The following is a 20,174-nucleotide window of genomic DNA, read 5'->3' on the forward strand; positions in this document are numbered from 1 at the left end:
TACTTTGTGCGTATCACTAACAACAACAATACAATGAATACAAAGGGAACAACACTTGTGAAAGAGGTGAAAATTTTTGGTATCATTTCAAGATCACCATAACTAAATTAAATTAATGACCATTGTTGGCAATCTTTCTATCTTCAATTATTCAATCCATCACAACAGTCTGTTTATCTCTCTCTTCACAACACTAGTAATAATAATAACAATTAATAACAATAACAATAACTACAACAACAACAACAATAACAACAATAACCAATATATAATATATAATAACAATGTTAAGATCAATGTCAAAGTCATTGGTCATGGCTACAGGTGCCAACAGATTGCAAACAAGCAGCATTGGCATTATGGGCGGCAATCTCCGATTATGTTATGGCTTCACAACTTCTTCATCATCTAATAATACAGATTCACAAACGTCGTCAACTCATTCAAAGTCATCACAATTGAGAGTGGCCATTGTTGGTGCTCCTGTATGTACAAACATACACATTCACTCATCAATCATAATGTACAACTTACTCATTCATTCATTCATTCATTCATACATTGTATGTTTATAGGGTTCAGGAAAAGGAACACAATCAGCCAAGTTGGAGAGAGACTTTGGTTTAAAGTCAATCTCAACTGGACAGATACTAAGAAAGGCGTCAACGGAGGATACTGAACTGGGTAGGGATATCAAGGCTAAGCTGGACTCTGGACGTATGTATACCTTGCCACCCTATCAATCAATCAAATTACCCATGTTTCTAACTTACTCCGTTTGTTATAGAGTTGTTATCAGATGATTATATGTTTAGCCTTGTAAAGGATTATCTCTCAAAGATTGGAGTATGTTGTTATAATGGCACTCGCTCGCTCACTCACTTATTAACATCATTCATCACCTTACATTAGTCCTATCTTCTGGATGGATTCCCAAGGACAACAAAGCAAGCCGAGGCACTTGATAAATGGCTGGAAGAGAGGAATACGCCACTGGACTTTGTATTATATTTGGATGTTCCAGAGGAGGTGTTGATCGAACGTATATTGGATCGTTGGATCCATCCCGCAAGTGGAAGAGTGTACAACTCCACTTATAAGGTGCCCAAGGTGCCTGGAACCGATGACATCACTGGCGAGCCATTGGTGCGTCGCTCCGATGACAACGAGGAGCTAAAGATCAAAGATAGGATAGAGACATATCATCGCGAGACCATGCCAATCCTCACGCACTATAAGAACAAGAACAAACTAGTTACAATCTTCTCGCCAACCTCTGACGTTGGTTATGAATCAATATTACAATATACCAATCAATATTGTAGAGGATACCAACAACAACAGCAGCAACAACAGAAACACACGCGACAACATCAATCAAACAATCAACAACAACAGCAACATAGTAATGAACAGAAGTTCTCTACACAGACATCATCATCAACTACATGGCGCTTATAAAGACGAACAGACAGACTATTCAGTCGTGTCACTGTACATCCATCCATACATCCATCAATTGATGACGTATCCCTTATTCATTCATTCATTTGCCCAATACTAACTTTGAGCAACAACGATCAAACTCGTTTCACGAATGAATCCATCGATCAATCAATCGTGAATCAAACAATAACTCCGAACGAACAGGTACACGAACGAACGAACATGGACAAACAGAGTGATATATTGAAGAGGATCAACAATGAGGTTGGCAGCGACCCAAACAACTTCATGCGGGTCTTGACCAACCAGTCGAATGGCGCGTTGGTCTACTTAATCGGCACATCACACGTGTCAAAGACGGATGCCAAGCGTGTCAGTCAGATAATGGACATAGTCAAGCCCGATACAGTGTTTGTAGAGATGTGTAAAGGTCGTGAAGTACTTCTCAGACTGCCAGAGCAACAGCTGCGACAGGTGATTGCACGAAGACCCAACATCCCATGGCTGGGCACAACAAAGTTCGATCCGGTTGTTCTCTCTGCCCTATCCACCTTCTACTACTACGCGACCAAGGCAACCAATCACATCAGTGGCATGGAGATGAGAGTGGCATCACAGTATGCCAAGGATAACAAGTGTCGACTTGTACTTGGTGATCGTGATCAACAATGTATGTCTTGCCTGGTGGACTGACTTGATGCGACTCGACGACTAACTTCATGAACAGTGACATACTCTAGACTGATGAATAGTATAAGCTTGTCAGACTATCTTACAATTCTTGGTACATGTGCGGTGACTGTACCTAATCTACTGATGTGCAGCAAGGAGGAGTTATATAATGATATCACAGAGCAGTTTGCAAGGCTGGAGGACGTGTCGGTGGCAGAAACAGAGTCGGGGATGTTGCGTGATAACGTTCCATTCCCAGAGGTGCTCATCGACGAGCGCGACAGGTTCATGGCCAGCACACTGCGAGACACTCCCGGAAAGACTATCGTGGCAGTGGTTGGCAAGGGCCATGTACATGGTATAACACAGTTTATGGACAGGGATCGCGATGTGGACAGCTACAAGCTTAGGCAGTATCTAGAGGAGACAAAGGAGCCAAGTGCACTATCAAAGTATGGCTATCCAGCTACCGTGGCAACAGTGTTGGGAGCACCGGCCAGCATTGCCATGGGATCAATTTATACATTCAGACGCTTGGTGTTGGGGCGAAGGACTAGTCCGGCCATCTTGGCAGCCGGATTCATTGGATGTGTTGGCGCCGAGCTGGCGCTGGCCTCATATTGCATCAACAGAGTATATCGTAAACTGGACGACATGTGCGAGTATGCAGATACATTAAAGAGGTAGTAGGATGTAGATTGATTGATTGACATTCTTTGTTTATTAGGGGAGGGAGGGTAGGGAAAGTGAATGTGGCAGACGATGGCTGGCTGACATGGGTATACAATGTCAACAACGCATGTGTGATGATGGATGTTAACAATATTGTTGTGCGACGGTTTGGATGGCTGGCTGGCATCCAGATCCAGTTGGACTCGGTAAAGAGGTCCAGCGATTGGATTGGGTACCGGTTGGTGAAGCAAGCGAGGGGAGGAGAAAGGGGAGGGGAGGAAGGATGGAGGAAGGGCGGGACGACGGCGAGGCGGGCTGGCAATGTTTAGTCTGACTAGAGAGGAAACTATTGACGCGCCTGTTCGTGGCGTTTTGCAAGTCGTCGGGTTCGTGGATGGGATGGTCGGATGGTGCTCTCGCTGTCGGTCGGTCGGGTTGTTGATTGGCTTGCTTCTTGCGCATTCAATAAATTAATGAGGTGTATGTATGTGATTGATTGGTTGTGTGTTGCTGGCGATGCGGTGCGATGCGATGCGATGATAGTTGATGGCTTTGCTGATGGCCATGAGTCTCATGTTTCAATTGTGTATGTTTGTGTGTTCGGTCTAAGTAGGCAGGCGACAGAGTGTCAACATCGGTATGGATAGATAGATTGGCAGCCATTGTTTAGAAGGAGGAATTGAAATAAGTGAAGCCTCCATAGTTGGAGGGGAGGTTGACATTCGAATAGTTGTTGTAGTTGTTGAAGTTGTTTGGCGGGTTGTTGACATATACAGGGTCCTGGCTCATGCGGTAGCTCATAGGGTTGGATTGTTGGTAGTGATGATGATGGTTGTTGTTGTTGAAGTGCGCTCCATGTTCAACATTGTTGTATGTTGAACCGATGTTGTTGTTGTGGTGATGGTTGTTGTTGTGATTGTGATTGTTCGTGTTGTTGTTGTTGTTGTTCGTCGATGTGGGTGCTGGGATTGGGATGTTGTTCGATGTGGCGGCGGTCGGTGCGGCTGGCGTCGACGACGACAAGCTGCTGTTGGTCGTCGAAGTGGTGGGTGCGGCGGGGAAGTTGGTTGCAGTCGAATGCAGGTTGTAAGGCTTGGTCAGACTGACCTCGTTGGCGCGAAAGTCTAGACTAGCTATGCTGCTGAGTGTGGTTTGGAGATTGAAATCAAAGTTGTTGTTGCCGTTCGATCCGAAATAGGATGTGAAGATGCTGTTGGCGTTGTCGTTGTCATGTACAGAGGTGGTGTTGTTGCTGCTGTTGGGTGAAGAGTTCGTGCTGCTGCTGTTGCTGTGAATGGTCGTGTTGGTTGATGCGGCAGCGGCGGCACCAGAGGCGGCAGAGTTGTTTGGCGAGAGGCTTGTGCTGCTGGAGTTGCTGTTGACGCTGCTGTTGCTGCCGGTGCTACTGATGCTGCTGCTACTGCTGCTGTTGATGAGGCTGCCATGTGGTGGTAGTTCGGTGTAGTTCTTCATGCCCACGACGCCAGCGCCGCTGATGACGGTGGAGGAAGAAGAGGCAGCAGGTGAGTTTGTCGATGAGTTGTTGAGATTGCCACTACCGATGTAGTTGCTGCTCGAGCTGCTGTGCGGCGCGCTGGTTGGAACCATCATTGGTTGTCCATTGCCATTGACCATGAGCTTGTTCTCGAAAGGTTGTCCATTTACAATTAAATTTACATTCTTCTTGGCGAACGCGTTGTTGAGCGACGCCAGCTGACCGGGATGCTGATGAAGATGGTGGTGATGCGGGGGAATGCCAAAGGCCGATGGATTGACTGTACCGCCGTTCGGATAATCCATCGGGTCCTTGATAAGAGTGTGTTGGCTGCCGAATGGTTTGGGTTTTATGCCAACCATCTGCGAGCTGTCGTAGCCATTCAGGCTGGCTCCGTTGTAGCCGTTCGTCGTCATTGTTCGTTTTGGAACAGCAGCGGTGTTGCTGATCGTCGTCATTGTCGTTGTCGAGGGTATAGGGTTCGTCATAGTGGCGACTCCCTTTCGCGGTTGCTTAGTCTTTGAATATTTGGAATCAAATTGGTGAACTCTGCTTGTTTGATTGGAGTCCATTATTAGTGCCATGGATTCTTTGGGTGTGAATGCTGATGTTGCCAAGGATGTGACATACCTCGAAAAGTTACCCATGATCTTCTCCTTTGATTCATTGCTCAGGCTCTGGATGTCCTCTTTATATAGTTTGGTGGCTCTTGCCCACTGATGGATGGAGACCACAATGGAAGGATATTGTTAATGACATGGTCCAACAACATGGATGATGAACAAACAACACTTACTTCAAGCTTCAATACTCGGCCATCCAGAATGATATCTTGCTTCGATAGCTCATCCATTGCCGTGTAGGCATGAGACTTGTTCTCAAACTCTATGAAAGCAAAGCCTCGGGTCTTTCCAAACTTGTTCTCTGGAATTTCGCATCGTTCAAGAGGTCCAAACCTTTTGTTTGGAAATATAGTGTCAATATTGTTTCATGATGATGAGGCGAGGCTGGGTCTTACTTTGAAAAGATCATCGATATCGATGAGACTGGTGTAGTGTGGCGGATGTTGCTAACATAGATGGTGCTGGACGTCCGATCCATGAGGTTCATCGATAGGGGAGTTATGTCGTTCATCATTTTGTACTAGTCCCTGTGTTCCTTCCTTGTATTGCTTGCTTGATTGCTTGCGTGCTTGGGGGTCGGTGCTGCTCTTGTTGCGCTGCTGCTGCCTGCTGCTGCTTGCTGCTGCTTCTTCTGTCTGGCGTTGTTCCCAATATTGTGATACAAGAGAGACGATCACAGGGAGTGACCGATGCGACGGGGAGCAAGTAGAGGAGGAGAGAGAAAGAATAATCGATGGTATTTGGAATAAAGAATGGAGAGAGAGGACCAATTAGCAAGCAGGGAATATTGAGATGATGTCAATCAATGAACAACAGGCAGGGCAACCAAGCCAATATAGATTGAGATGAATGGATATGAGTTGAGATGGGATTGAATGGATGGAATGAACAAAGAAAAACAGATACAATAATAAAATAAATGGTCAACATAAATGGAGGATGAGGCGTGGCAAGCAGTCATGCTGCTGCCTGCTGTTGGACGCTGAAGCTGCTGATGGGATGTGCACGGGGTATGAGTGCAGGCAGTCACCTGGCAGCCAAGGTCAGGGGTTGACTGATTGAGTTGAGTGTTGGTGTTGCTGGTGGCATGTGGGGATATGATACATTAGAGGGGGTGTGTGGGTGGGATGAGTGGGTGCGCGATGGTTCCACCTTCCAATCACAAGGTCTTTTGGAAGAATGAATCAAAAAGAGGAACCAAATCACAAACGATTTTAAATGAAATGATGGCCAGGTGGTGATTGGGTGATATGGCGATGAAGGTGAGCGGGTGTGTGTTGGGTGATGTGTGGTGGATCACAAAGGGGAGCAAACTTACCTTTTTGGACTTGTGTGTGTGAGTGGGGGGGGTGATGAAGTGGCGGAGGTTGTTGGTTGTGTTGTTTGTTGTTGTAATTGTGTGTTTTGAGTGTGTGGAACAGAACTATGCAAGGATGATTGGTCTTGTTTGTCAGGAGACTGGTTGGTGTGTATGGCCTTTTAGGGTAGGCCAGTCAATCAAGTCATTCAAGCTCATTAAGTAAATTAAAGTCAATCGCCGCCATATATGTGCCAGTAATGGTAACTCCTCTAGAGGTATTACATTGACAAACTTGAATCATTGACTGACTGACTGCCAGGCGAAATGATGACCATTGGATGATAGATGGATGGTTGCTTACCTTGAGGTTGTGGTGAAGGCGCTGCTTCTTGGATGGCTCGCTTACTACTCGCTCGCTTGCTAGAGTTTTAGAGACCAAGAAGAGCTCTAGCCAACTAAAGATAAAGACAAAGTTGAGGTGTGCTCCTTTGATAAGGAAGTGGAAATATATGTATATATATATAACTGATGTTTTCGGTGCTCAGTGTGCAGAGGTTGTGATTGGATTGATTGATTGGTTGGTTGGAATGATTGATTAATGAATGATGATGTGTTGATTATTGGGTAGTAGCTCAGGCGTTGTTGTTGACGTCCATAAATAACTCTCTTATTATTATTTTGGAAGGAAGAGGAGAGGTAGGTTCAGGGGTGTTAATGATAATGTTTAGACTATTGATCTGAAATGATGATGCATTGTCGGTGGATAGGTATCCAACTCACCTGATGTTGATATCAACACTATCTCTTGTTCTTCTTGTCTATGTCTCCTTTCCTTTCTCTCTTTTGCGATGAGACCACTGATCCTCCTTTTGCTTCCTCCTATACTCTCTTTCTCTCTGTCAGGCTGCTCTGTTTGCTAATACTGCTGCAGCTTCAAATGTCTGTTTGTTGTTGGATGGATGGATGGATGGGATGGATGGATATGGTTGGATTGTTGAGTGGACTGGTTGTTTGTTGTTCAATGTTAATTTACAACAATGAGTTGAGAGAATATGCAACTGTTTAATCAACTTGAGACCGTAGTGTGAGTGAGTGTGTGTGAGGTGTGAGGTGAGAGGGATATATATATATAATATATGTGCGATAGAATGAAAGAAAGAAAGAAAGAATGAATGTACGCGCTAGGATGTGTTGGTTGGCTGGATTGGACTGGAATGGACTGGATTGGATTGGACTGGACGTGTGTTGACAGCGCTGACAAGTTGTCTTGTGAGTTTGGGATGGGTAGAGGTAGATGAATGGATGGATGGTATCTATCGCCAAGTCGCGATTTCGCGATGAGGGGACGCGTGGAAAGTTATATCAGCTGAGTTGCTGTCTTGCTTGGCAACAAAAAGATGTTGTTGTTGAATCAGTAGTGAGTAATATGTAATAGGAGCTTGCTTCACTGAACCGATATGAGAGACATGTGTGTGTGTTTGTGTTTGTGAGTGTGAGTGGAGTGAATAAGTGAGTGATATATGGTATTATAAATATGTATATGTATAAATATATATATGATATGTTATATGTATGTGTTGTTTGAATGATATATGTACAAAGGGATAGATGTGATTAAATATATTGGAATGGATTGGATTGAAGATAATACGCAGGGACTTGAGAATTACAGACACAACCTGACACACACACACTCTTACACTTACACACACACATCACATTATTCACATTATTGTCCCCATTCAGACATCCCACAACTACATTTATATATCTCCAACACACACACACACTCATTCATTCACTTCACTTCACTACTTCTCACCACACTGCATTGAATTGCCACTTTGAGCCAACAGATCCGATGAGCTACAACACACACCACTCACGTACATCAACAACATCAACAACAGCATCAGCTGAGTTGTCATCGCCGCCGCAACAGAAACAGAAACAGCAACAACAGCAGCAGCAGCAGCAGCAACAGAAGTCGCTGCGGAAACAGAAGCAGCATCAACAACAACAACAGCAGCAACAGCATCAACAGACAACTGATCAACAACAAGATGATAATGAAAACGAAAACACAATGCATGAAGGTGAAGATCAGGTGGAGACACCTACTGAGGCAACAATGACAAGGCTAGGACCTAAATCACTTGCTGTGGTGGGTGTGGTCGAATCGGCTGCATGCCTCATTGAATCGTCGATCGTAATGTTGTTCATTCAATCGACATGGCAGGCTATTGTAAACGTTGTCCGGACTGGCTTGGGCGTGTCTTTGCCAGGCCAGGTGGATCTCGCAGTGTTGCCAGCGACACTAATCACGCACACATTATACATGCTCAAGCGATACAAGTATCTATTCCAGAATGTGTCGCCGCCACTGCGGCCTTGGTTCGGAATGTCCGGTTCGGACAGACAACAGCGCCGGATCGTAAACAATGAGGCACTGATGTTCATGGCATGCATGCTGGGTCTCTTCATTGCATCGCTCGTGCAACAGTATGCCACGGGACAATTCATATTCAACATGGACAACATCTACACCGTGTCCACATTCAACAAGAGCATCAACTACTTCAGCCTGGTTTCGATACTCATCTTTGCGCCCATCTCTGAAGAGTTAATCTTTCGTGGATTCATACTCTATATCCTCCGACGAAGAAGTGACAATGTCAAGTTCTGCGTAATCACTTCCAACATAATCTTTGGACTCTTCCATCTTGTCAATTTGGGCGGAGGTATATCATTCTATTATATCTTATTACAGGTAAGATAGTCCGGCTTCGGCTTCATTCATTCACATTTTAGATGTTGGACTAACATCATTCATTTGAACCTTTGGAAGATCACAATGGGAGTTTTGTTTGGAATCAATCTTAGTTTGTTCTTCCTTCAGACTGGTACTCTGGCAACACCTATACTGATACATATATTCAACAACTCACTATCAATATTCCTTCCAACAACAACTACTAACTTTGCCAATATTATCATTCTTCCATACCGTAAGTACTTACTTATAAACAATGATTCAATTGTTTGGTCTGTGCTGCGCTAACATCAATCACATCTCATTACAACATAACACATAGTTACATTGGAAGTGTTGATGACTATTGGATTCTATCGTCGTGGTATTTCCAGACTTGGTCGTCATTGATGTGAAGGGATTTCTCTCTCTCTATCTCTGTGCAGTTGCACACCCAAATGACCTTATTGGGCTTTTCCTTCAGTTTATCACAACAACGCACACATCCATCTTTGCAAAGTCAAGCAAGACACACACAACAAATAAAAACAAGGATGTGTGAAGAGATGGACATAGGATGAGTGGACAACGCTTAAATACAGTGAGTGCTACACTCTTTCAATTCATAAGCAGTTTTATCTCCTTATTGTTCATATACATATAATAGTTTATCTGTTCCTTAATAACTTACTAATATTGTTTTTTTGCTAAAGACAATCACTTAGTGTATTATCACCATTGTTCATAGTCAGTCCAATCAAATAGATTATAATCTATCATATATATTTAATCAACTATAATAATAATCAAAGTATATAAGTTATATACTTTGTTTATTGTTTTAAATAGTCTTATTAATATATATTATATTTATATTCAAAGTCAATCTTGTGATATACAACAAGTTCAGTTCCCATCAATCAATCAATCAATCAGATTATCAATCAATCAATCAATCAGTTCCTTAATCTTAGCAACAACAATAACAAGTAGTTACAATCATGTCTCAACAAGGTGAAGGACGTGGAGGTCGTGGAGGCCGTGGAGGTGGTGATCGTGGTGGACGCGGAGGACGTGGAGGAGGCGGTGGTGACCGTGGAGGATACCAAGGAGGAGGCCGTGGTGGCGGTGGTGATCGTGGAGGATACCAAGGAGGAGGCCGCGGCGGACGTGGTGGAAGAGGAGGTGGTCGTGGTGGTCATCATGACAGAGACGTCGACGACGTTGCCCAGCACGTCGAGCAGGTCCACATTCAAGATGACCAAGGACATCCAGGCTTTGGTGGTCGTGGTGGTGGTGGTCGCGGTGGCGGTGGTGACCGTGGCGACCGTGGAGGACGTGGTGGTCGCGGCGGCGGTGACCGTGGTGACCGTGGAGGACGTGGCGGTCGTGGTGGACGTGGAGGATACCAAGGAGGAAGAGGTGATGACGATGAGTCCTCCCCTTCTTCAAGACAAGCACCCCAAGGTGCTTGGGGAGCTGCTCCACCCAGCCAGGCTAAAACATCAACAACATCAACTACATCAACATCAACAACATCTACTACCAGCACTTCATCATCCGGTGCTATTGTCCGTGCCCCAAGAGGACCACCAAGAGATAGAATCAATGATAACGATGTCCAGGGTCTTGCCTTAAAGAAGATCATGGCAGCCAGATACCCATCCGTATCAATCATGGTCAATCAGTTCCTTCTGAACTTTACCAAAAAGCAACTATTCCAATACGCCATTGACTTTACTGTAAGTTATCGACACAATGTCAAACCCAACCAAACTCAACCTCACATTCATGTCTAACAACATACTCACTACTCATCAATGATTGATTAGCCACCTGTTGATAACAGATCAACCAAGTGGGATATCCTTAACAAGTACCCAGAGATTGGCCTGTTCCAGTTCGATGGTGTTGGAGTGCTCTACTCCACAGCCAAGAACCCATCCAAGAACTATACTACAGATGGCCAACAGGTCACTGTTCAGTTTGTGAAGGAGATCACCAACGACCACAAGTCATTGATCCACTTTTACAACATCATGTTCAAACGCTTCATGAGAGACATGGGATTCTCGATCATTGGCAGACAGTACTTCAGCTCTCAAAAGATCCACAGAATCGAGAAGCACAACCTTGAGGTCTGGTCTGGTTTCTTCACCTCTATCAATGCAATTGAGAAGGGCACCTCTCTGTTGGCCGATGTATCTTACAAGGTCGTCCGCACTGAGTCCCTCTTGCAACAGATCGACAATGCCTTCCAGGATAAGAAGACCCGTCAAGACATTGAGAACGACCTCATTGGCAGCATCATCATCACAAAGTACAACAACAAGACGTACAGAGTGTGTGGAATCAACTGGAATATGTCCCCAAAGGACAAATTCGAGTCGTCCACCGGCATGATCTCGTTCATCGACTATTACAAGAAGAACTATCCCAACCACAAGATCACCGAGGCCAACCAGCCACTGATCATCTCGGACGTCAAGCGTCGTGGTGTCGTCGAGACCGTCTACATCATCCCCGAACTCTCGTTCTTGACTGGTATGAGCGAGGAGATCACCAGCAACAGACACACAATGCTGGAGTTGTCCAACTACACCAACGTCAGACCAGTTGAACGTCTCAACACCCTCAATGGCTTCATCCAGTCATTGCTCACAAACGAAAAGATTGCCAAGTCCACCGCAGACTGGGGCTTCCAGATCCAGAACGCCATGCCAGTGGAGGGCAGCAAGCTGCCAGACCCTGTAACTGTTCAGAACATGAAGCAGCTGGCGGGCCAGAAGTGGATCATCCTGTCTGGCGACCGTGACATGCAGAGCGTGATGGGCTTCTCCAGGAAGTTGATCTCTCTTTCTGGCCTCTCCAACCCAGACGTTATCACAATTGGCAAAGTGTTCCAGCCAAACATCTGGACCGACGAGATCCAGAAGAACCTAAACAAGGGCTATCTGTTCTTCTTCTGTGTTGTCCCCAGCGGCCGGAAGGACGTATACGACGCCATCAAGAAGGCCACACTCACCAAGTACCGTGTGCTCACCCAGTGTGCCTTTGCCAGGACCCTTGACAAGGAGGGAACCTCGGTGGCCGTCAAGATAACCCAGCAACTGATCGCCAAGATTGGTCGCAGCCCATGGGTACTCAAGAACCCACAGTACCAGATCCCCACGCACACTATGATCGTGGGCATTGATGTCGGTCACAACTCTGACCAACGTGGCAAGTCCGTAGTGGGCTTCTGTGCCTCGGTCAACGGAGACTACTCGTTGTACCACACAACTGCTATCGTCCAGTCCACACCAGGCAAGGAGATTGTCGAGTCACTCAAGCCATCGATGAAGAGTGCCCTCGCCGCCTACTATAAGCAGAACAACCGTCTGCCAGAGAATGTCATTGTCTACCGTGATGGTGTCGGAGATGGTATGCTTGACCTTGTGCGCAAGTTTGAGATTGCCGCCATCAAGGACGCCTTTGTCGAGACGCCCTCCATCTGGGGTGTCCATCCCAAGCTTCTCTACTGTGTCGTCAAGAAGAACACCAACACCAGATTCTTCGACGTCAGGAATGGCTACGACAACCCAACCGCCGGAACCTTGGTCGACAAGGGATGCACGCACCAGGACTGGTACGACTTCTTCCTCGTGTCCCAGAGAGTGCACAAGGGCAGTGTCAATCCAACCCATTACCACGTCATTTTGGATGAGACTTCCATCTCTGCAGACAACTTCTGTCTCTTCACCTACCACATGTGCTATCTCTACTACAACTTTGACAAGTCTGTTCGTGTCCCAGCCCCATGCCAGTACGCCCACAAGCTTGCCTTCCTCATTGGTAGACATGTCCACAGCCAGGTCGCAGAGGAACTCAGTCTCAATCTCTACTTCCTTTAAGTAGAATGTTTTCTTGGTCTTTTCGCCAATCTTATCCAGTTCCCAAATAGATATAGATAACGACGACCTTGACCAGTCATTCCATGATGGACAATCAATCATTCAATCATTCAATCAAACAATCAATTGATCGTCAACATTCCATTGCTCTCTCTGATGAATAAAGAATAATGGCAAACAATTCCAAATCCAGATACTCGAATCCAAGAGAACGTCAAAGAACCTTTCGTCAGATTTTTTTGATCCACTGACACGGTGTCTTTTGCTTCCCTTCTCCCTTGCATCTCAAATGGTCAGACCTTCACGATACTATCTTATACCAATCTAATCTTGACCAACTATTTAGTTAGTTTAAACATACTGAACATATACACATACAAACACACAATATAACAACAATGAACGAACCATCATACAAGCTCTCAAGTGGATTCTCAATCCCAACTGTTGGATTTGGGTAAGTTCATTGTGAATGAATGACAACAACATCACCATGTCACTAATATATCTTCTTTGAATTGGTATAATCATAACAGAACATGGCAAAGCAAGAAGAATGAGGTTGCTGAGGCCGTCAAGATTGCCATCAAAGCTGGATGTCGTCACATTGATTGTGCTGCCATCTATGGTGTATGTATAATTGAGTCGATCGCCTTCGATTGAATGAATGACTAACATTTATGTACTTATATATAGAATGAGGCAGAGATTGGAGGTGCTTTGAAGGAGTTGTTTGATGAGGGAGTTGTTAAGCGTGAGGACCTCTTCATCACAAGCAAGTTGTGGAACAGCTGTCATAAGAAGGAGAATGTGAAGAAGCATTGCGCCATCACTCTGAAGCATCTTGGTCTTGCTTACCTCGACCTGTACTTGATTCATTGGCCATTCGCCTGGGTCTACACTGATGAGACCCTCAAGGTCGACCCAACCATGGACTACACTGTCACCATGCAGGAGACCTGGGAGGCCATGGAGGAGTTGGTCGCCGAAGGCCACGTCCGCTCGATTGGTGTGTCCAACGCCAACGTCCAGACACTCTCACAGATTATGGTGTACGGAAAGATCAAGCCCGCCGCCAACCAGGTCGAGCTGCACCCATACCTGTCACAGCCAGGCCTCAAGGCATACTGTGACGCCAACAACATCCACTTGACTGCCTACAGTCCATTGGGCTGTGGCAAGTTCGTCGGTGATGCCACCTTTGAAGAGATTGCCAAGGCACACAACAAGCCAATCACCTCGATCCTCCTGCGCTGGGGTCTCCAGACCGGATTCTCTGTCATCCCCAAGTCAGTCACCGAGCAGCGTATCAAGGACAACCTGCTCATCACCGACTTCACCCTCACTGAGGATGAGATGAAGTCCATCGACGCTCTCAACAAGAACTACAGAACCTGTGATCCAGCCACCTTCTGGAAGCTCGCAATCTTTGATTAAAGTAAAGAAAGTAAAGTAAGCCGCGCCACACTCATACGCATGCGTGTGTTGCCGTCTGGACAATCAATGGGACTGTCCCAATACACATTTATTGTTGTTGTTGTCGTCGATAGAGAGCGGTGTTACATGCTCTGCTGGATGGGCGTGGGTGCAAAGGCTGGCGTCAACTTGGACACAAGGGTCGGGGACTTGAGATGGTAGATCTCCTGCTTCAAACGCTCAATCATGCTCTGTTGCTGCTTGATGAGCACTTCCATCTCGGTCATGGACAGTATCTGTCCAAACATCTCGTGTTTGAGTATGTCCTGGGCGGAGGGCCGCTCATCAGGGTTGGCCCGCATCATTGAGTGGATGAGGTTGGCTTCAAGCGGATAGTTGCGCACAAAGCTTGGTGGCAGGGTGCCGTTGCGGAGGTCGGTCAGGGCGCGTGCCTTCTCCATCTTTGTGGAGAAGATCGAGTAGAGTTCAAAAAGGATGATGCCCAAGCTGTAGATATCGGTCTTCTCGTTGTAGAGACCCTTCTTCTGCTCGGGGCTACTGTAGGTCAGTGTACCAACTGCACAAGTATGTTTGTTATGTTCACCTGAGCGATTTATGTTGGTTGCCGTTAGATGTTGGGTTGTCGCCAGCGAGGAGGAAGTCTGTGGCTGTTGGGGTGAGGGCGAGGGCGAGGATAGAGAGTATTGGTCCAAAGGATTGATATTGAGAGGTGTTGCCGAGGACTGAAGAGATGGTGTGGACATTGGAGTGGGGGTCGGTGTAGAGATGGCGGTCGAGTTCTGGGTCGCCAGTCCATAGTCGCCCAGTGATACCAACAGCTCATCGTCGTGTTCTGGATCGCAGAAGCTACTGCCGCCACTGCTACTGCCGCCACTACTGCTCAGCACACTGCTGTTGCTGGCAAGCGAGTGAGTTGAGTTGTCCAGTGAGGGCGTGTCGGTGCACCCGAGGAAGATGTTGCCGGGCTTCAGATCGCGATGGATAATGCCCTTGGAGTGTATGTACTTGAGACCAATGCAGATCTGCTTAAAGATGCGTTGGTTCTCCTCTGGGTTGATTTGGCTCCTTGACTCGAGCCACTTTGAAAGGTTCTGATTGTACAGCTGCATTACTATATACAGGGTTGTGACGCCTTGTGTAGTTGTCCTTGGAGTTGGTGATTGCTGGGGTGGCTGTTGCTGTTGTTGCTGATGATCCCTGCGTCCACGACTTCTTTTGGCCAACTCATTATTCTCATCATCCATGGAGCTGTCATAACGTGGAGGCTTAACAAACATTCCAGTTCCAGTTCCAGTGTCCTCATCACTTGAGTCGTTGTCATCATCATCATCAGCGTCACGTGATTGGTTTCCAGTTCCACTCTCACTCTCATACTTTAGATGTGAAGGTATCTGAGGAATCATTGATGATGTGAATGGTCTTAGAGTGAACTGTCGATGCAAGTTGGATAGGCTTGATTCTCCATCATCTTCATTATCGTCGTCGTCGTCGTTGTCATCGTCAGAAGATGAGGAGTCAACATCATCATCATCATCCATCGCCTCAGTTGACTCCCAATCATCTTCCATTGAAGTTGGCAGCTCGGTTGTGACGCCAGCACCGCCACCATGACTGGTCAATGATATCTTTGTGATGGAGTTTGAGCTGGTGTTGATTGGTGATGTGTCCTTGTGCTCCAGCCATGCAGTATGATATCTAACAATGTTTACATGATTGAGTGATGCCAGTGTCTTGACCTCGCGCAACACTTTGTCCAAATAAGTCTGTGATGTATTCTTAAAAGGTATCTTCTTCAGAGCATAATATAGACCATCCAGACGGTTCTGTACCTTATACACTGTACCGAATCCACCCTTGCCTATCCTCTCCAACTCTACAAAGTCATCATCATACCTAGAGCGTCTGATATTTATACAAGGTGGTGGTCTGTTGCCGCGTCCATATGTTAGCAAAGTGTCACTCCAAGTTTGGACAATGTTAATGGACCGACATGTATTATAACATACCTGATGGACTCATCCGAGATGTTCATCGGCTGTGAGGGTGTTCGTGGCGAAGATATTGAGGAAGAGAGGATTCTGTCGGCTGGCATCATAATTGGAATAAAGTTGTTGGAGTTGATATCTTGGTCTCGGCGTGAAACAAACTAACAACTTCACTTGGAATATGTTGTTGTTGTTGTTGTTGGTGTTGGTGCGAGTGATATGTTGTTGTTGGATGTAGCAGTTGCCAAACAAAGAGACACTACTAGTAGTTAGGAAGCTGGATAAAGTTATTGATTTATGGATTGATTGGATTGAATGATTGATGAGATATTGATGAGTTGAGTGTGTGTATTTACAAATATACTTGATATATTGATTGAGTTGACTTCCACCTTATACAGTCAATGCCAAGATTGCTTGTGGCTGCAGCAGTGGCAGAAGCAGCAGCAGCAGAAGATGCAACTCTTTGGTATTGGATAATGTTGGAATGAATGAATGAATGAATGAGGAGTGGAGTGGAGTGGAGTTGAAGAAGGAGTGGGAAGAGGAGGAAAGAGGGGGTTGGGGGTTGGTGGTATCCGACTGAATGAATGAAGGAGGGCTGGGGTGATGGACTGATCGATTGATGGATGGAAGGATGGACTGGTTTGATTGACTGATGTCTTTGGCAACTGAGCAGCAGTGTGAGTGTGTATGAAATGTCAATCACGTGAGTGGGAACTGTTGTTGGTGGTGATGGTCGTGTCGTCGAAGTGATGGTGGTAGTGGTAGTCTTGGAGGGGGTGTTATGTGTGTGTGTGTGCATTACACACCGTCAGACATGGAGGTGATTGGCTAGCTAGTTGACAGTGATGATGGTCGCATGCTATTGCAATATATCAATATCTCATATATACAAGTCTATTCTACAATATACAATTGATGACAATTGGAAATTGAAAGATCAACTACACATCCAAACACACTCCCGAATTGAACAACAACTATTCTTCTTTTGTTAATAATATATATATTAATTATTATTATTATTATTATTTTTGGTGTTGTTGATGTTGACGAGTTTATCCCAGTGTGTGTTGATGTCGATATTGTTATTGTTGTTGTTAGAGTGTGTGTGTGTGTGTTTGTTTATTAGAGTATTAGATAGAAGGATAAATGGTGGTAGTGGGAATGAGAGAAACACCATGGTCCTGGTCTATTGTCTGTCATGTGACCTTGACGAATGTGATCGACCATTGTGATGGTGGGTGAAAATTCCAATTTTGTTCATTTTGGAGATGACCTGGTGATTGAGCATTGCGAAATCGGGGAGTGAGAGGGGTTGGTGCTTTTGCTGGTGATCATGTGTGTGTTAGTGATGGGGATTTAGTGAAACTCCTTGTTCACCAAAAGATAAAAAGAGAAGTAAATATCAATATCAACTGTGTGTGTGTCAATGATCACAACAACAACAACACTCCAATCTAATAAACCACGGTTAGTGCCAATAAGGAAAATACCAGTAACAGTTTATTTATTATAATAAAGATCATATCATTATACACTTAATGATCTTCAAAATCATTCACTTATTACTTTTTAATTTGGCTTAATACTTTTTAGACCTCTTCGAGTGGAACTGGAAGAATATTATTTTGGACAGAGTAAAGAATAAGGATAATTAATTTCCTGGTCCAAGTTTGTTAGTAATATACAATTTGTAGAGGTCACCAATAATTATCATCCAAATGTTCTAAATAATCTACAAATATTTTTGTTTAATTGCCTACACACCGTTCTATCAGGAGTAGCGTTGTTTTGTTAGTTTATCCTTACCATAGAATTGTTAGGACACTCTCATTGGATAAGATTGATTCAAGTGCCAGATTTGAAATTTTTTATCTAGTTGTGATACGTACAAATGTCGTGGATTTGATCCCAAAACATCATCAGCGCATGTGGTCCAATGGTAGAATGTTTCCCTGCCACGGAAGCGATCCGAGTTCGATTCTCGGCATGCGCACTCTTTTTATGCCTCAATGGAAACGGCCAAATCGGAACTTCGAGAAATGAAAGATATATATTTACATGGACCAACAGAACCCTAGAAACATAGTCTTATTGTCCTTCGAAAGGGATAACAAACTCCACTCATTGGTGAAAGACATTTCTTAAAACGACGGTTTGTCCAAACGACTTATTAACTGAGACTATCTTAAAAAATCGATCGTCTTTAGACTTATTATTACTTTGAACTTATACTTTATATATATTATATTACTACCTATGAAATGAGCCAACATCAATATCATACAATAACAACAACACTAATATCATGGTCGATCCTTATATTGCAGATTGTTGTTGTTATCTTTGTGCCAATGTTTGCTGTTATAGATTGCAAACCATCAGCTGATCTCAAGTTCAACCAATACGGATACTTCAAGATATGTCAGTTCACAGACTTGCACTATGGCAATAGCGATCAATTGGATCAACAAACCTTTGAAGGTCAAGGTAATCATCAGTCGCACAGTCAGTCAGTCATTGACTCCCACTCATTCATTCATTCATTCATTCATTCATTCATTCAACTTTACATCATGACTTTACAGAGATCATATTAGATAGAGAGAAGCCTGACTTGGTCGTGCTCTCAGGTGATATGATAAGCGGGAACAACCAGCGATTCTCTGACCCTACAGTATACAAGCCCATATGGGACTTGATGACCCTACCAATGAGGAGTCGGAAAATACCGTAGGTACATGAATCGTCTGGCATCAACTAATGTATGATGGCTAACACTTCATATGTATGTAGATGGGCAATAACATTTGGTAATCATGACGATGAAGGAGTGTTCTCAAACAGGAGGATCAATGAATTGGACATGAGCTATGATCTGAGTTTATCACAGACAGGCCCACTCAATCTACCTGGCATTTCAAACTATGTTCTCAAGGTCCAGAGCTCATCGGCATCACCATCGACGACATCGCCATCAGGGTCGGACCCTGACTCATCCTCTTCCCTATCCCTACTTGTATATATCTTTGATTCCAACACTGGATACTGTGGAGAGGAGGGAGAGTGGGGCTGCATTCAGTCGTCGCAGGTGGCCTGGTACAAGAACCTGTCCGATCATTACAAGACTCCTGCATTGGCATTTGTACATGTGGCACCAGTCGATGCCATTGACCTTTGGAACAACCATGAGGTCTATGGCGACTTTGGAGACAGTGGCGTATGCTGTTACTACACCGATCAATCATACTTTATGAAGACAATGATTGAGCGACAGGACATCAAAGGACTCTACTTTGGACACGATCATGCCAATGACTTTGTTGGTGATTACTATGGTATATCAATGGGTTATGGAAGAGTATTACATCGATCGATCATTCATCCATTCATTGCTGCAGAGACAATATCATTGACTGACACAATCATTCATTCAATCAATCATTCAATCATTGGTACATTACAGAAATCAGGTTATGGTTCATATGCACCAAAGTATACGATAGGTGCAAGGATCATACAGATACAGGAGAGGACAAATAGATTGACAACTTGGATTAGGAATGTAGATGGACTCGTCGAGACTCAATACCATCACCTGCCAAACGAACAGGACGCTGTAGCCAGGTATTGTTGTGGCAAACGTGACAATGAGTACAGTGGATATTGGGGCATCTTTACAGGTCTAAGCGGATTCCTGTTGTTGGTCAGTTGTCTAATCCAATGGCAATTCGGCAGGAGGAAGGATAATGTAGGAGGCGTGCTCGGAGGTAGATCACTGTCCTTCCAGCTGCTGCCCACGACGATGTCCATCAACAACAACAAACCTGTATACCAATAATACTATCATTACTATCATTATCATTATTATTACTACTAATACAACATCAGTT

General features: G+C 44.8%; 10 protein-coding genes across 10 annotated transcripts; 7 read left to right on the forward strand and 3 right to left on the reverse strand.

Moving 5' to 3' along the window:
- Positions 1–296: 296 nt before the first annotated feature.
- On the forward strand, positions 297–1,461 carry SAMD00019534_076600 (hypothetical protein; the record flags this gene model as incomplete). Its single annotated transcript, XM_012897357.1, has 4 exons — positions 297–485; positions 576–717; positions 788–846; positions 913–1,461. 4 exons carry the CDS (start codon positions 297–299, stop codon positions 1,459–1,461), a joined length of 939 nt encoding a protein of 312 aa, XP_012752811.1.
- A 180-nt stretch (positions 1,462–1,641) lies between these two features.
- SAMD00019534_076610 (hypothetical protein) lies at positions 1,642–2,116 on the forward strand (the record flags this gene model as incomplete). The annotated part of the gene is made up of 1 exon (XM_012897358.1): positions 1,642–2,116. A coding segment is annotated over one exon (475 nt), but the record flags the coding sequence as incomplete, so codon positions are not given.
- A 185-nt stretch (positions 2,117–2,301) lies between these two features.
- SAMD00019534_076620 (hypothetical protein) lies at positions 2,302–2,799 on the forward strand (the record flags this gene model as incomplete). Its single annotated transcript, XM_012897359.1, has 1 exon — positions 2,302–2,799. A coding segment is annotated over one exon (498 nt), but the record flags the coding sequence as incomplete, so codon positions are not given.
- A 657-nt stretch (positions 2,800–3,456) lies between these two features.
- Positions 3,457–5,395, reverse strand: SAMD00019534_076630 (hypothetical protein; the record flags this gene model as incomplete). The annotated part of the gene is made up of 4 exons (XM_012897360.1): positions 3,457–4,834; positions 4,916–5,001; positions 5,082–5,241; positions 5,304–5,395. 4 exons carry the CDS (start codon positions 5,393–5,395, stop codon positions 3,457–3,459), a joined length of 1,716 nt encoding a protein of 571 aa, XP_012752814.1.
- Positions 5,396–8,069: 2,674 nt separating this feature from the next.
- On the forward strand, positions 8,070–9,371 carry SAMD00019534_076640 (hypothetical protein; the record flags this gene model as incomplete). Its single annotated transcript, XM_012897361.1, has 3 exons — positions 8,070–8,978; positions 9,057–9,216; positions 9,304–9,371. 3 exons carry the CDS (start codon positions 8,070–8,072, stop codon positions 9,369–9,371), a joined length of 1,137 nt encoding a protein of 378 aa, XP_012752815.1.
- A 590-nt stretch (positions 9,372–9,961) lies between these two features.
- On the forward strand, positions 9,962–12,853 carry SAMD00019534_076650 (hypothetical protein; the record flags this gene model as incomplete). Its single annotated transcript, XM_012897362.1, has 2 exons — positions 9,962–10,702; positions 10,793–12,853. The coding sequence occupies 2 exons, from the start codon at positions 9,962–9,964 to the stop codon at positions 12,851–12,853; spliced, it is 2,802 nt and encodes a 933-aa protein (XP_012752816.1).
- Positions 12,854–13,257: 404 nt separating this feature from the next.
- Positions 13,258–14,290, forward strand: SAMD00019534_076660 (hypothetical protein; the record flags this gene model as incomplete). The annotated part of the gene is made up of 3 exons (XM_012897363.1): positions 13,258–13,310; positions 13,390–13,483; positions 13,550–14,290. Coding segments are annotated over 3 exons (888 nt in total), but the record flags the coding sequence as incomplete, so codon positions are not given.
- Positions 14,291–14,412: 122 nt separating this feature from the next.
- SAMD00019534_076670 (hypothetical protein) lies at positions 14,413–16,385 on the reverse strand (the record flags this gene model as incomplete). The annotated part of the gene is made up of 2 exons (XM_012897364.1): positions 14,413–16,216; positions 16,297–16,385. The coding sequence occupies 2 exons, from the start codon at positions 16,383–16,385 to the stop codon at positions 14,413–14,415; spliced, it is 1,893 nt and encodes a 630-aa protein (XP_012752818.1).
- A 245-nt stretch (positions 16,386–16,630) lies between these two features.
- On the reverse strand, positions 16,631–17,080 carry SAMD00019534_076680 (hypothetical protein; the record flags this gene model as incomplete). Its single annotated transcript, XM_012897365.1, has 1 exon — positions 16,631–17,080. A coding segment is annotated over one exon (450 nt), but the record flags the coding sequence as incomplete, so codon positions are not given.
- Positions 17,081–18,560: 1,480 nt separating this feature from the next.
- On the forward strand, positions 18,561–20,116 carry SAMD00019534_076690 (hypothetical protein; the record flags this gene model as incomplete). Its single annotated transcript, XM_012897366.1, has 5 exons — positions 18,561–18,771; positions 18,870–19,014; positions 19,078–19,262; positions 19,302–19,642; positions 19,748–20,116. Coding segments are annotated over 5 exons (1,251 nt in total), but the record flags the coding sequence as incomplete, so codon positions are not given.
- Between the last annotated feature and the right edge of the window lie 58 nt (positions 20,117–20,174).

Source organism: Acytostelium subglobosum (assembly GCF_000787575.1).
Source record: "Acytostelium subglobosum LB1 DNA, scaffold: scaffold15, whole genome shotgun sequence".
In the NCBI taxonomy this organism is placed as follows: Eukaryota; Evosea; class Eumycetozoa; order Acytosteliales; family Acytosteliaceae; genus Acytostelium; species Acytostelium subglobosum.